The sequence below is a fragment of the Paroedura picta genome, chromosome 14 (genome assembly GCF_049243985.1).
Source record: "Paroedura picta isolate Pp20150507F chromosome 14, Ppicta_v3.0, whole genome shotgun sequence".
NCBI lineage: Eukaryota > Metazoa > Chordata > Lepidosauria > Squamata > Gekkonidae > Paroedura > Paroedura picta.
The window spans coordinates 8,593,167-8,606,872 of NC_135382.1; the positions used below are offsets into that span (position 1 = coordinate 8,593,167).

The 13,706-nt window shown below is 45.2% G+C and overlaps 1 protein-coding gene across 4 annotated transcripts in view; it reads right to left on the bottom strand.

Moving 5' to 3' along the window:
* The window catches only part of CFAP61 (cilia and flagella associated protein 61), a 177,596-nt gene that overhangs the window by 37,901 nt on the left and 125,989 nt on the right, over window positions 1-13,706 (bottom strand). For 3 of the 4 annotated variants that reach the window (XM_077310336.1, XM_077310337.1, XM_077310338.1), the window contains 3 exons: window positions 11,359-11,686; window positions 7,419-7,510; window positions 6,571-6,776 (listed from right to left, as the gene is read on the bottom strand). In XM_077310336.1, coding sequence (XP_077166451.1) covers window positions 6,571-6,776; window positions 7,419-7,510; window positions 11,359-11,686 — 626 coding nt within the window. The remainder of the gene's footprint in view (window positions 1-6,570; window positions 6,777-7,418; window positions 7,511-11,358; window positions 11,687-13,706) is intronic. The other variant, XM_077310339.1, reaches the window with a different exon arrangement.

Here is a 13,706-nt window from a genome sequence, read left to right on the forward strand (position 1 = left end):
TACTGCATGGTTTGTAGCTGGAGTGCGTACAGCCAAAGATTTATTGTTTTCTTCTATTTGTTTGCACTGTTCATTTAAAAAGGCATTCTTATCTCTTCTAGCTTTTCTCTGGAATTCAGCATTCAGTTGGATGTATCTTTCTCTTTCTCTCTTGCCTTTCACTTCTCTCCTCAGCTATTTGTAAAGCTTCCTCAGACAGCCATTTTGCTTTCTTGCATTTCTTTTTCTTTGGGATGGTTTTAGTTGCTACCTCATGTACAATGTTGCGAACCTCCGTCCATAGTTCTTCATGGCATTGATTAACTGGATCCAAAACAAAATTTGCCTAAGCAGCACAAAATATACCATTCTTTTATACATGGTTTATATGTTAATTTTAAAACTTATTTTGACCATCATAGCTATAAAATCCACTTCCACAGGGTTAAAACCTTTAACCTGACACACACAAGGCAGTGAGAAAATGCATAGCTGGATATTGGCTAGAATTTAAAAGGTAATTTTCATGTCACAGAAAGACAAATTAACTCCCAGGTAACAGCTTTTTCACTGAGTTTATTCCTGGCAATTGGCAGGAAGAATCTAATCCAGTTATAAAAGGATTAAAGAATAGCAGGAACTCTTCTGCTTTAACGTGAGAAACCACAAAAACTAGTAAATCGTTAGAAAATTAAAGAGGAGTGAATTTCAAGCTTAATGCAACTAGGATAAACTTAACTGTATTAGCAAATGGCAATTCTTTCAAGATACTGAGACAAGCACCTCCCAACTTTTTTGGTATAGTGAGCCTCAAGTCCAAAATTACTTGATCTGGTGACCCATCCAAGGCTGGCCCAAGGTTTTTAGGTGTCCTAGGCCCTTGGTACTCATCAAGTTCAGTATTCCTTTTACTACGTGAAGGCAAAGGGATGGCAGGTTACATTACATGAGTGATTGGGATGTGAGTGTCCTGCATAGTGCAGGAGGTTGGACTAGATGACCCATGATGTCCCTTCCAACTCTATTATTCTATGACTAGAAATAAAGCCCATTTTATTGCTGAATAAAATGGGTGCTAGGGGCCAGTCCCCGGGGAAGCCCTCGCAGGGTGAACGCTTCCTGGGGTCTGGGCCGTGGGGGCAAGTGGGCCGCGACCTGGGGTGTTCTCCCGGCCGCGGGCTGGTATCCTGGGGCCGGAAGAAGGCGTCAAAGCCCCCCCAGGCTGGAGCATCCCGGGGCCTTCTTCCGGCCTCAGGAGCAGACTCGCCGCATCCGCGATGCAGCGAGGCCACTCCTGGGGCCGGGAGAAGGCGGCGACCAAGCCCCCAACCCCGGACCATCCCGGGGCCTTCTTCCGCCCCCAGGAGAAGGCGGCCACCCCCCCCCCCACCCCGGACTGTCTCTGGGCCTTCTCCCGGTGCCAGGAGCGGCCTTGCCGCATCTGCGACGTGGCGAGTCCGCTCCTGGGGCTGGGAGAAGGCAGCCACCCACCCGGCCACCCCGGACCGTCTCTGGGCCTTCTTCCGGCTCCAGGAGTGGCGTTGCCAATCGACTCCCCCACCCCAGAGCGTCCCGGGGCCTTGGTCCGGCCCCAGGAGGAGGCTCTCCACGTCCGCGACGTGGCGAGGCTGCTCCTTGGGGCTCAATGGACGGCAGCCCCCCCCCCATGGGCAGGGTTCCCAGGGCTGGAAATACCTGGGATGCTGCGTCTTTGGCGCAGCGTCCCTGCTCCTTTCTTAAGGTGGAGGAGCACCTGGGGCGGAGGACTCACCTTGCGATCTGCTTTGCGGCTCCTGATTGGGCCGTCCGAGTTTTTATCTTGGACAGGGCCCACCCTAACTCCTCCCAAACAGCCCTTACCCTTTTATTTTTATTGGCTAACCAGATGTTTTGGAAAAAGCAACAAATACTGCACAAAGATTGTAGCTGCCCTTTTTATGAGCCCCCCTGAAAGTGGCATTCTGATATCCATGCTGAAGATGGGCACTAGATATAAATCCTTTGAGTCATCCACCGAATTTCATTTACTGTATTTTTTTTTCTTAAACAGCTGTTCCCTATCAAAATGAATCAATCAAAATGAAATAAGCAAACAATATTATTTCCATATATCTTGTCACATTAAAGTAAAAGACAAGTATAATAATATTCCTTAGCATTTATGAAGAGCACACAAGGTGAAGATTCACAAGCAAGGGGGAATCCTATCCTGCCATTCCCTGCAGGGTCAGTGTGGCCCCTGCTGTGATCAGACTCACTCCACCGGCTGGATGATGTGGAGAGACTTGAAGGAGAAACTGTATTTGGTATGCCCAGTCCACCCAGTCAAGCGACTGCCAGTGGCGGGGAGGTAGGAGTCTTGGAGCAGGAAGTGGCCAGGATCGGCTATTAGATCCGAGCCTCTCTATCAAGTGGAGAGCCGAATAGAGGTCTTTTCCTGAGCCACTGACATCTTGCAATACTGATGAAATCTTATTCACTTTTTTTTTTGTCTGTGTTATGACTGGTGCTTGCTGAGTTTCTTAGGAATGGACAGTCATAGGAAATGGGATTTTCTTCAACAAAAAAGGATGAATCAACAAAAAAGTATGAATCATATGAAACTTTAACATCAAATTACATAATACTGATTAAGGTATAACAAATTGCATATGTTTGAATTTTAATTAAATATTGATTATCGGAGATGATAAGTTCTATATTTTAAGGTGGATAGTAGCAGAGCAAAATATGAGTCCAATCAGTACCTTAGAGACCAACAAAGCTTTCTAGGGCCTAAGTTTTCACAAGTCAAAAGCTTGTACTGTCAGATGTTATTGGAGATATCAGGCAAAGTGAGTCTTCGTCTTTAAAATGCTACTGGATTCCAATGTTGGTCTAGTCCCATATTTATAAACCCATGTTTATAGCTCTATAGTTAATATAGGCAGTGATATAATATAATAATAATAATATAATAATAATTCAATATGTGTCAACACAAAAACAAAATTGCACTTACCTGTAACTTGTTCATTGAATATCTGTGCTGGCACACATGGGGCTGCACTTTTGCAGGCCTGATGCAGAGAACAGCCAGCAAGCTCTAAAACAACATTTTTAGATCCCAGGAGTGCTCCCACTCCCCTCACAGAAGAGACTGACTTTCCCACCCAAAAGTCATATGAGGGGCAAGCACCCTTCCCTCAGTTGTCCATCCATTGCCACAGGAAGGTTAGTATCAATCCATAAGCAGAAGCCCACAGTGGGGAAAGGAGGAAGGGATCTGTGTCTGTACAGAAGACAACTCAATGAAGAACATTTACAGGTAAGTGCAACCTTGTCTAACCAATCTTCATGGCTTCTGTGCAGTCCCAACATGGGAGAAGAGCAAGATCACTCACCATGGAGAAGGGTGTGGGCTTATACAGCAGAAAAATAGATTGAAGTACTGCTCTACCTACAGCAACCTCTTTCCAGGAGCTGACATATATGGCATAGTGTTGGATGAACATGGTTCATTCAACCAGGTCACCCACTGCAGATGTCTATCAAAAGCCATGAAGTCTGCAGAAAAAAACCTCTGAGCACATGTGTAATGCAGAGATACCAGTAGGGCCATCTACCTCAGGCAGAGATTAAGCCAGTTTAATGGACAACATCATCTAACTTGATAATGTCTATATTGATGCCCTTCTACCCTTTCCCAGTTCAGTAAAAAGATTAAGAGATTCCTATATTGCCTGGATAAGCCCACTCCATACAACTGAAAGAGTAAGGCCCTGTAAACTCCTCTCTGCAGACTCCCCTCTGATTCTGAGCTAGGTATGTGGGTGTGGGGGAGGCTGGAATGGAGAACTCTTGACCTAGGAGTTACTTAGGCACTGCTTGGGGAAGAAAACCAATGCTTTGAAAAAGAGGGCCATAAAGTACAAGTTTCCCCACCCTTCAGGCTGAATTCAGCCATTCAAAACAAATGTACTATGTGAAAGAAAAAGACAGACTGTAAACTGTCCTAGTATATGCATTAACATATACTGAAGGAAGGAAAACACTATACTGAATAACCAGTTTATAACAGGAGGATACAAAGGCAACATGATACCTTTAAAGCTAATTGAAAATCAACTTCCATATGCTGTACAACCGCTGATATAGTCTTGACACCATAGTATCAAACCAAATATTTAGACACCCTTTTAGTCTGTTACTATGCAATAGTGCTTTTACTGCCTTGCATAAATATGATATGATCGCTGAACAATGTCATTTGGGGAAACAAATCAACATCCCTCACCTGGCCCAGAAAATGAGGTGAAAGCACACAAACAGCAGAAGGTAAGAGGCGAGGGTGGGATGGGAAGACTGGGAAGAGGAAGGGGTGTCTTTTGGAATCCAAACTGAATGGGAGGATCACTTAACGCCCAATGGCTCCCACACCTGATGCATTTGGAAGCAATTACTCCACCCAAAACAGACCACAAGGACAGCAAATGGCTTCTTATGTTTTGTTTATCCATTTAAAATATTTTAAGTTGCCTCTCCACTCAGCCCAGGGTTGCCAAAACAGCAAACCACCAAGAACGTTAAAACAAGCCTAAAATACATTGTGTTTTGTTTGTTTGTCTGTTTATAGTTACATTTTTAGGTCTCTGCTCCTGGCCAGCCGGCTTGTAGCGGCTAGCAACAATAAAACAATAAAAACATTAAAACCCCACAAACCCACAACTAGTAGTCACAGCCAAATCCCTCCATCCCTCCCTCTCCCAAACTACTCCACCTAGGACAGAGAGGCTGATTCTGTGAAGGCTCAAGGGGGTGGCAGGTGACAGTGGGTGAGCGAGAGGGTTGTGAGTGTCCTGCATAGTGCAGGGGGTTGGACTAATGACCCAGGAGGTCCCTTCCAACTCTATGATTCTATGATTCTAGAGGTGATGATATACGGGTCCCTCAGGGAGGGCCAGATCATCTATCTGCCTGGCCTTACCAAAAGCCTGGTGGAAGAGCTCTGTCTTACAGGCTCTGACAGGGCCCATTGCTCTTCCAGAAGTTCATTCCACCAGGCAGAAGACCCAGGCCCTAGTCAAGGCCAGACAGACTTCCTCTGGGCCCGAGACCACCAGCTTATTCAAACCTGCAGAGCAGGGGTAGTCAAACTGCGGCCCTCCAGATGTCCATGGACTACAATTCCCAGGAGCCCCCTGCCAGCGTTCGCTGGCAGGGGGCTCCTGGGAATTGTAGTCCATGGACATCTGGAGGGCCGCAGTTTGACTACCCGTGCTGCAGAGTGAAGAGCTCTTCAGGGGGCATAAGAAGAAAAACAGTCCCTCAGGTACACTGGACCTAGACCATGAATGGTCTTAAAGGTTAACCAAAACCTTGAGCCTGATCCGGCATTCAACGGGTAACCAATGCAGCTGCCTCAGCACTGGCTGGATGTGTGCCCACCAAGGTGTTCTAGCGAGAACCCTAACAGCTGCATTCTGCTCCAGCTGCAGTTTCTGGGTCAGGGACAAGGGAAGGCCTGCATAGAATGGGCCTGGTGTTGTTTTCTAATATTAGAAAACAAAAGCTGTGGACAAACAGACACATGAATGGGAAGGAGGGTCCATTATGGAGCACAGGAATTGAGCGGAGAAGAAGGGAAAGGGCCTGGTGAACAGAATTTGGGTCACCACTACGTTTTGTCACTGTTCTTTGTTTGACAGGACCAGCAGCAATGCCCCCCCCCCCTTATGCCACTCACTATGGGGTCAGCCAGCAGGATGATCTGAGAGACCCGGGTACCAATTCCTGCTCTGCCTGGGAAGCTCGCTGGGTGACTCGGGGCTGGTCAGGCACTTTTGACCCTAACCTGCCTCACAGGGTTGTTATGAGGATAAAATGGAGAGGAGACCCTTGTAAACTGCTTTGGGTCTCCACTGGGGAGAAAGGTAGGGCGTAAATGAAGCAAATGTGAATCAAATTAAATGAAAGAGGGACAGACAGACGAGAGTGAGATAGAATCCCCTCTTCTTCTCCCCTTCTGTCATTTTCCTCATGGGGAAGGAAGGTCCTTGAGGCCATGTGCTTGCTTAACCTAAGAATGCTTCAAATGGCAGGAGTGGTGTTTCGCAAAGCTCACCCATGGCCGTCTGCGGCAGCACCTACTTGGAGAACAATCTGAGTTAGCCACACAGAGCAGCAGGAGAAATCAAGTTTGCATTTCAGCTGTTGCCTCTGAGAAGACAGGGGATGGGGGCGATGGGATAGCAATTCTCTTTTCCTGACCAGACAGGAATTTGGTAGAATGTTTAAAAATATACCTAGGTGAACGAGCGAGATGCCTTTCAGAGGGAACCACCAAAGAACCATGCCTTCTGCAACTCACAGGCAGCTGGGGCTGGATGGCAGACCCTCCTCTCAGATGACGTCTTCAGTAATTTTAACCCGTCTACAGCCATGAAAAAACTGCACTTCAGAGCTCAGATGAGATAGTAAGACATTACACTTCTAAAAGTTTCACTTCCTCGAGGTACGCTATATGAAGAATGCATGTTGCAAGATGATAAGATACAAAACAATAATAGAATCCAAGCAGAAGGTTTCAGCCCAACCCAGAATTTTTCCTACCTATATAGATCTGTGATCAGTCCCTCCCTCCAGCGAGAGCACAGATTGTTAAGAAGACGTTCATGCTGTCCAAACAAAGGGATGTAGTTTGTTATGGGAAGAGGATTCTTTGATAAGCAGGTAATGGTCTCTATCAGGCTGTACTGGTTGATGTGTAGTCTGAAATAATTCCCCTTGATTGCATCTCCGGTTGTGATTGCCACGCCCTGCAATAATTTTTTTTTAATGACAGCAGATAGGGAAGGACAGATCTAGAACAGATGAGCCAGATGTTTTAAAGTCAATACCAAACACTTGGATCTCTCGTCTGAGTTATGTGCAAAGGTCACACATTGTTATTAAATACAAACTGCACAACATCCTTATTGTGGACTATGCTGGGTCCAAGACAAACTTCTAGCAAATTAGGCAAATCTCTGCTGATAGAGATTGGATAGAGCCTGTTCGACATTCGTTGGTCACGTTGTTTGGCCTTTAGTATCAGCACGACATGCAGAGGTTCAAGAAGTAAAACTATCGGCTGTCACTGGAATATCTGCTGCTTCCTTTTGCCCCTCATCCAAATGTTAGCATAGAAACTTTGTTAGAAAAAAGGAAGCAACTCGAATACTTAATTCCCATGCTCTGAGCCTGGAAACAATGTGCCAAATATGACATGTTTGTGTTTGCTTGCTCCATCTCAGGTGGCAAGGAGCCTCACCTGCATGATCCATGTCATTCCAATAAGCTGTCTAGCATTAAAAAGCTATTGCATTTCAGCAGGAGCATCCATAGTATTTGCAAACCCAGATCACACAGACATGCTTTATGGTACTCATTGTTTTTTAAACAGTTTTTAAAATACTTACATAATCGGGTTGTGTTTCTTGTACATCCAAGCAAATAGGAATTCCTGGTTTATAAATGTGTACGTAATAGTATTTTCCAGGTAGTATACCACCTATTAGAAGCAAAGAGAGATCTGTTAATGAGGTCTGTGAAAATTCAGCTAGCATATATGACAAGTAATTTGTTAAAACTACAGAAAAAGAACATGTGACACAGTGATGGGCAGGAAAGCTGATGGTACCTGGTTACTTTTATGTAGATTCCAAAGGTTCCTCTCTGCTGCAGTTACTATGAAGTATAGAATCATAGAGTTGGAAGGGACCTCATGGGCCATCTAGTCCAATCCCTTGCACTATGCAGGACACTCACAACTGTATCACTCATCCACTGTAACCTGCCACCACTTGAGCCTTCACAGAATCAGCTACCCAGCCTCTATTTAAAAATTTCCAAAGATTCCCAAAATTTTTCACCACCTCCTGGGGAAGCCTGTTCCACTGAAAAACCGCTCTAACTGTCAGGAACTTCTCCCTGATATATAGACGGAATTTCTTTTGAATTAATTTCTTCCCATTGGTCCATCCCTCCGGGGCAAGAGAGAACAACTCAGCTCCATCCTCTATATGGCAGCCTGTTATATACTTGAAGATGGTTATCAAATCCCCTCTCAGATATCTCCTCTCCAAGTTAAAGAGACCAAGCTCCCCCAACCTTTCTTCATACATCTTGGTCTCCAAACCCCTCACCATCATTGTTGCCCTCCTCTGGACACGCTCCAGTTTATCTACATCCCTCTTCAACTGGGGTGCCCAAAACTGAACACAGTACTCCAAGTGAGGCCGAACCAGAGCAGAGTAAAGCGGTACCATCACCTCCCTATCGTGATCTGGACACGATACTCCGTTTGATACAGCCCAAAATCCCATTTGCCTTTTTAGCCACCAAGTCACACTGTTGTCGCATGTTCAATGTATGGTCTACTAAGACTCCTAGATCCTTTTCACACATGCTACTGCCAAGACAAGTCTCCCTCATCCTATATTGGTGTGTTTGGTTTTTCCTACCTAAATGCAGAACTTTATCCCTGCACCTCCATCGGATCCAAAGCCAGGGCTTTTCTCCAGGGGGAGTGATCTCCGTAGCCTGGAAATGACTTGCAGTTCCAGCAGATCCCCAAGTCCCAACCTCTCTCATCCTATAGAGTTCCCCCTCCCAAGTAAGCCTTTTCATCTCCAGGAACCTAACTGTCAAGTGGACAGATAGTAACTGGTTGACAGATAGTAACCAAACGGTACTTGTTAATGGTTCAGCATCCTCTTGGAGAAGAGTGGAGTTCCCCAGGTATCAGTCCTGGGGCCTGTGTTGTTCAACGTATTTATAAATGATTTGGATGAGGGTTTAGAGGGGATACTTATCAAATTTGCAGATGATACTAAACTGGGAGGGGTAGCAAACACAACAGAAGACAGAATCAGAATACAGGATGATCTTCATAGGCTCGAGAAGAGAGCTAAACTGAATAAAATGAAGTTCAATACGGACAAATGTAAAGTTCTGCATTTAGGTAGGAAAAACCAAATACACCAATATAAGATGGGGGAGACTTAGTAGCATGTGCAAAAAGGATCTAGGAGTCTTATTAGACCACACACTGAACATGAGTCAACAATGTGACTCGGTGGCTAAAAAGGCAAATGGCATTTTGGGCTATATCAAATGGAGTATCGTGTCCAGATCACGGGAGGTGATGGTACCGCTTTACTCTGCTCTGGTTCGGCCTCACTTGGAGTACTGTGTTCAGTTTTGGGCACCCCAATTGAAGAGGGATGTAGATAAACTGGAGCTCGTCCAGAGAAATGCAACAAGGTTGGGGGACCTTGGTCTATTAAGCCTGGAGAGGAGACGACTGAAAGGTGATCTGATAGCCATCTTCAAGTATTTAAAAGGGTGCCATATAGAGGATGGGAGGGACGAACCAGAACCAATAGGATGAAATTAATTCAAAAGAAATTCCATCTAAATATCAGGGAGAAGTTCCTGACAGAGCGGTTTCTCAGTGGAACAGGCTTCCACGGGAGGTGGTGGGTTCTCCATCTTTGGAAATTTTTTAACAGAGGCTGGGTAGACATCTGATGGAGAGGCTGATTCTGTGAAAGCTTAAGGGGGTGGCAGGTTACAGTGGATGAGCAGTGGGGTTGTGAGTGTCCTGTATAGTGCAGGGGGTTGGACTAGATGACCCAGGAGGTCCCTTCCAACTCTATGATTCTATGATTCTGTGAAGGTTCAAGGGGGTGGCAGGTTACAGTGAATAAGCGATAGGGTTGTGAGTGTCCTGCATAGTGCAGGGGGTTGGACTAGATGACCCATGAGGTACCCTCCAACTCTATTATTCTATGATTCTATGAGATGAGTTGTGGTTGTAGAGTCCTCCCCCCCCTCCAAAACAGCCATTTTCCCCTGGGGAGCTGATCTCTGTAGGCCAGTTCCAGGAGTTTTCCAGGCTGCAGCTGGAGGTTGGTGACTCTTAGGTCAGGAATGTTCCTTGAGATGTGGTGTTGAGGCCTCAAGAGTCCAAGGGTGGGCAGGAGCTTTTGCCAGCCCACAGAGCATGTATGCATCCTAGCACCTGTTATTCACCTCTTATTGTTTAGGTGTGAAGTTGTGTCCGACCCATCGCGACCCCATGGACAATGATCCTCCAGGCCTTCCTGTCCTCTACCATTCCCCGGAGTCCATTTAAGTTTGCACCTACTGCTTCAGTGACTCCATCCAGCCACCTCATTCTCTGTCGTCCCTTTCTTCTTTTGCCCTTGATCGCTCCCAGCATTAGGCTCTTCTCCAGGGAGTCCTTCCTTCTCATGAGGTGGCCAAAGTATTTGAGCTTCATCTTCAGGATCTGGCCTTCTAAGGAGCAGTCAGGGCTGATCTCCTCTAGGACTTACCGGTTTGTTCGCCTTGCAGGCCAAGGGACTCGCAAGAGTCTTCTCCAGCACCAGAGTTCAAAAGCCTCAATTCTTTGACGCATAGCACAGTGTGCATAGCATCATTCATAAAATGCTTATTAAATAAGAAGTTTCATTTTTGTGTGTGCAGTACCTTGCCTGAGCAAAACTAAAAAGCATTCATCTCAGATGTCTCAAGGCCACCTTGAAAAAGCAGCAATTCTCCTCAGGGGAAATGATCTGTGTGATTTTGAGATAACTTGTAACTTGGGGAGATCTCCAGTCACCACCAAGAGATTGGCAATCCTAACAAGACCTGAGAATATATTTTCCCAGTGTCGGAAATGGCTGCCAGGGCAAGGGGAAACCTGGGAAGAAAAGAATCCTTGTGGTAGTTGTGCATAGTCTTTGCATGGTATACAGGTGTAGTAGCTCTCAGCTAGGGATGCCAGCCTCCAGATCCCTTGGAATTACAATCATCTCCTGCTTCAGTATCTGGATCCCTTTGCTTGCAAAGCCTTCTTTCGGCCATTTTCTGCTGGTGGGGCTCTGAGAAGAAATTCTGAGGGGGGGGGGAGGAATGGGAGGAGAGATTCAGCTCTTCCCTCCCACTCCTTTCCCATTGGGCATGACTGCAACAAGGCCTCCACAGGCAGATGAGCAGAAAGGCACTGTGTCCTCCTGGATCCTCCCCAGGTTAATTTTTTTTAAATTATATTAAAAAAATTAAATCCTCCCAACTGAAGTAACCTATCAGGATCTATCTGGTAACCCTAGTTGAGAATGACTGTTCTGGACAGATTATACTAACTAAAGCAAGTTTCATAATAAATGCAACCAAGTGGAGAACCGGTCAATAATGTCATATGGAAGTCATCCTCACCCTCCACTTTAACATACAATTGGTATTTTACACCGATATGAATAGCTACATTTCATTACCTTTATACCAAGTAATGCTACAGTAGAATACAGTAGAACACAGTGTAGAGACCATAAAACCATTAGATGGGCCTACCTTGAACTTTGCATCCCTTGTATATAGGGATGAGTCTGTTTGTATCTTCTGGGGGTTCAAAAACTGGCTCCAGAGTTGGATCAAAAAGATTCAGCATGGCAGCAGCTAGCTGGAAACCAACCTCCTTGGAGTTGAAAGTGCTGTGTGTCCATTCATTGGCGTAGTAGATATTTGAGAACTTAGTCAGTGGGCCTGCGGCTCGGATGGCCACGTCATTGGTATGAAAGTGGGTGTCAATCACAAGCTTCCCATCATAAACAAGGCAGGCATCATTAACTGCCTTGAAGGTGTCGTAGTCCACGCTCTTTTGGTTGAAGTTAAAAAAGGCCTGAAAAGTACAGCATAGAATCATAGAATCATAGAGTTGGAAGGGGCCATACAGGCCATCTAGTCCAACCCCTGCTCAACACAGGATCAGCCCATCCTGTCATGCAAATTGATTTTGCCCAGTTGCACAATCCATTTTATTTTGCAAACCAGTGTTTATTTGAGCCCAATACAGATTAATACTGACATTCTGAAAATTATATTCAATTTAAGTAATGCAAAACTTTTAACTGTCTGGTTAGCCACAGTTCTGTTGCAATAATGGGTTAATAATTTCAATGGTTGGTCTCCAGAGCAATATATAATGTGCATCTCTTTCCTGTTGTACTGGGAAGAGATATTAATGACACTGCTGACTCAAGTTTGTAAATGCTTGGAAGGAGGGCTTATATACCTTATGTACCTTAAAATGGGTTTTTATATACATTCTTGGATTTAATGATACAAGAATATTGAAAGGAAAATGTATAATTGTATTGCAACTTTTGAGGCACAGACTGAGGAGGATGGGCTCAGGGGTCCTTTTCCAAATAAAGCTAAGAATGCCTGAGTCCCACTGAAATTAATCACAACTAACTTCAGCAGGATTAGGGTGGTGCAACAAGATCCAGTTTGGTGTAGTGGTTAGGAGGACTTCTAATCTGGCGAGCCAGGTTTGATTCTGTGCACCCCCGCATGCAACCAGCTGGTAACCTTGAGCTCACCACAGCACTGATATAGCTGTTCTCACCAAGCAGTGATATCAGGGCTCTCTCAGCCTCCCCTCCCTCACAGGGTGTCTGTTGTGGGGAGAGGAAAGGGAAGGAGACTGTAAGCTGCTTTGAGACTCCCTCGGGTAGAGAAAAGTGGCATATAAGGACCAACTCTTCTGTTCTTACCGAGCAGTAATATCAGGGCTCTCAGCCTATCTCAGACCTTACAGAGTGTCTGTTGTGCGGAGAGGAAAGAGAAGGCAAATGTAAGCTGCTTTGAGACTCCTTCAGGGAAAGAAAAGCGTTTTCGACGTGGTCGTGGCACCTGAGACCACACTGCAAATCTGTGCTGGATTCGTGAAAAAACACATGATGATTATTATAAAGTGTTTGACTGTGCTGATCACAAGAAGCTATGGGATGCCTTACATAAACCGGGTGTGTCCCATTTAACCCACCTCATCATTTCATTGTACACCAACTAGGAGGCCACAGTATGAACAATATATGGAAACACTGACTGATTCAAGGTCAGCCAAGGAGTGAGACAAGGGTGTATATTATTACCCTTTCTTTTTAAATTTATGCAGAGGTAATTCTGTGGAAGCTTAATCTGGAAGAATCTACGATCGGAGCCGAAACTGGAGGTCGTTACATCAATAATCTCCACTATGCAGATGATACAACACTCCTTGCTGAATTGGAGCGTTATCTGAAGACTAAAAAGACTAAAAGAAGAAAGTGAAAAGATGGGACTATACCTAAATATCAAAAAGATAATGACAACTACTGGCAGTAGCACCAAAGTCACGATTGACAACAAGAACATTGAATGTATTGATGATTTTATCTTTCTTGGCTTTATGATCAATCAAAGTGGTGGATGCAGCCGTGAAATCAAACGGCGAATAACACTGGGCCGGAACGCAATGTTAGGCATGAACCGAATATGGAAGAGTAAGGATATCGGCCTTGCTAGTCAATGTCGTTGTCTTCCCTATAACAACCTATGGATGCAAAAGCTAGACCCTGAAGAAGGGAGACAGGAGGAGAAGAGATGCTTTCGAATTATGGTGTTGGAGACGAATGCTGCGAATCCCACGGACAGCCAAAGTTAGCAACAAGAGAGTTTTAGAGAGGAGCAAACCAACTATGTCATCAGAAGGGAAGATATTGCAGCTAAAACTCACTTACTTTGGACACATCATGTGATCAAACTCACTAGAAAAATCATTAATGCTCGGCATAGTCAGCGGCAAAAGGAAACGTGGTCGCCAAAGGATTCGCTGGCTCGACATGATCAAAGCTGATACAGGGATGACCATGAAC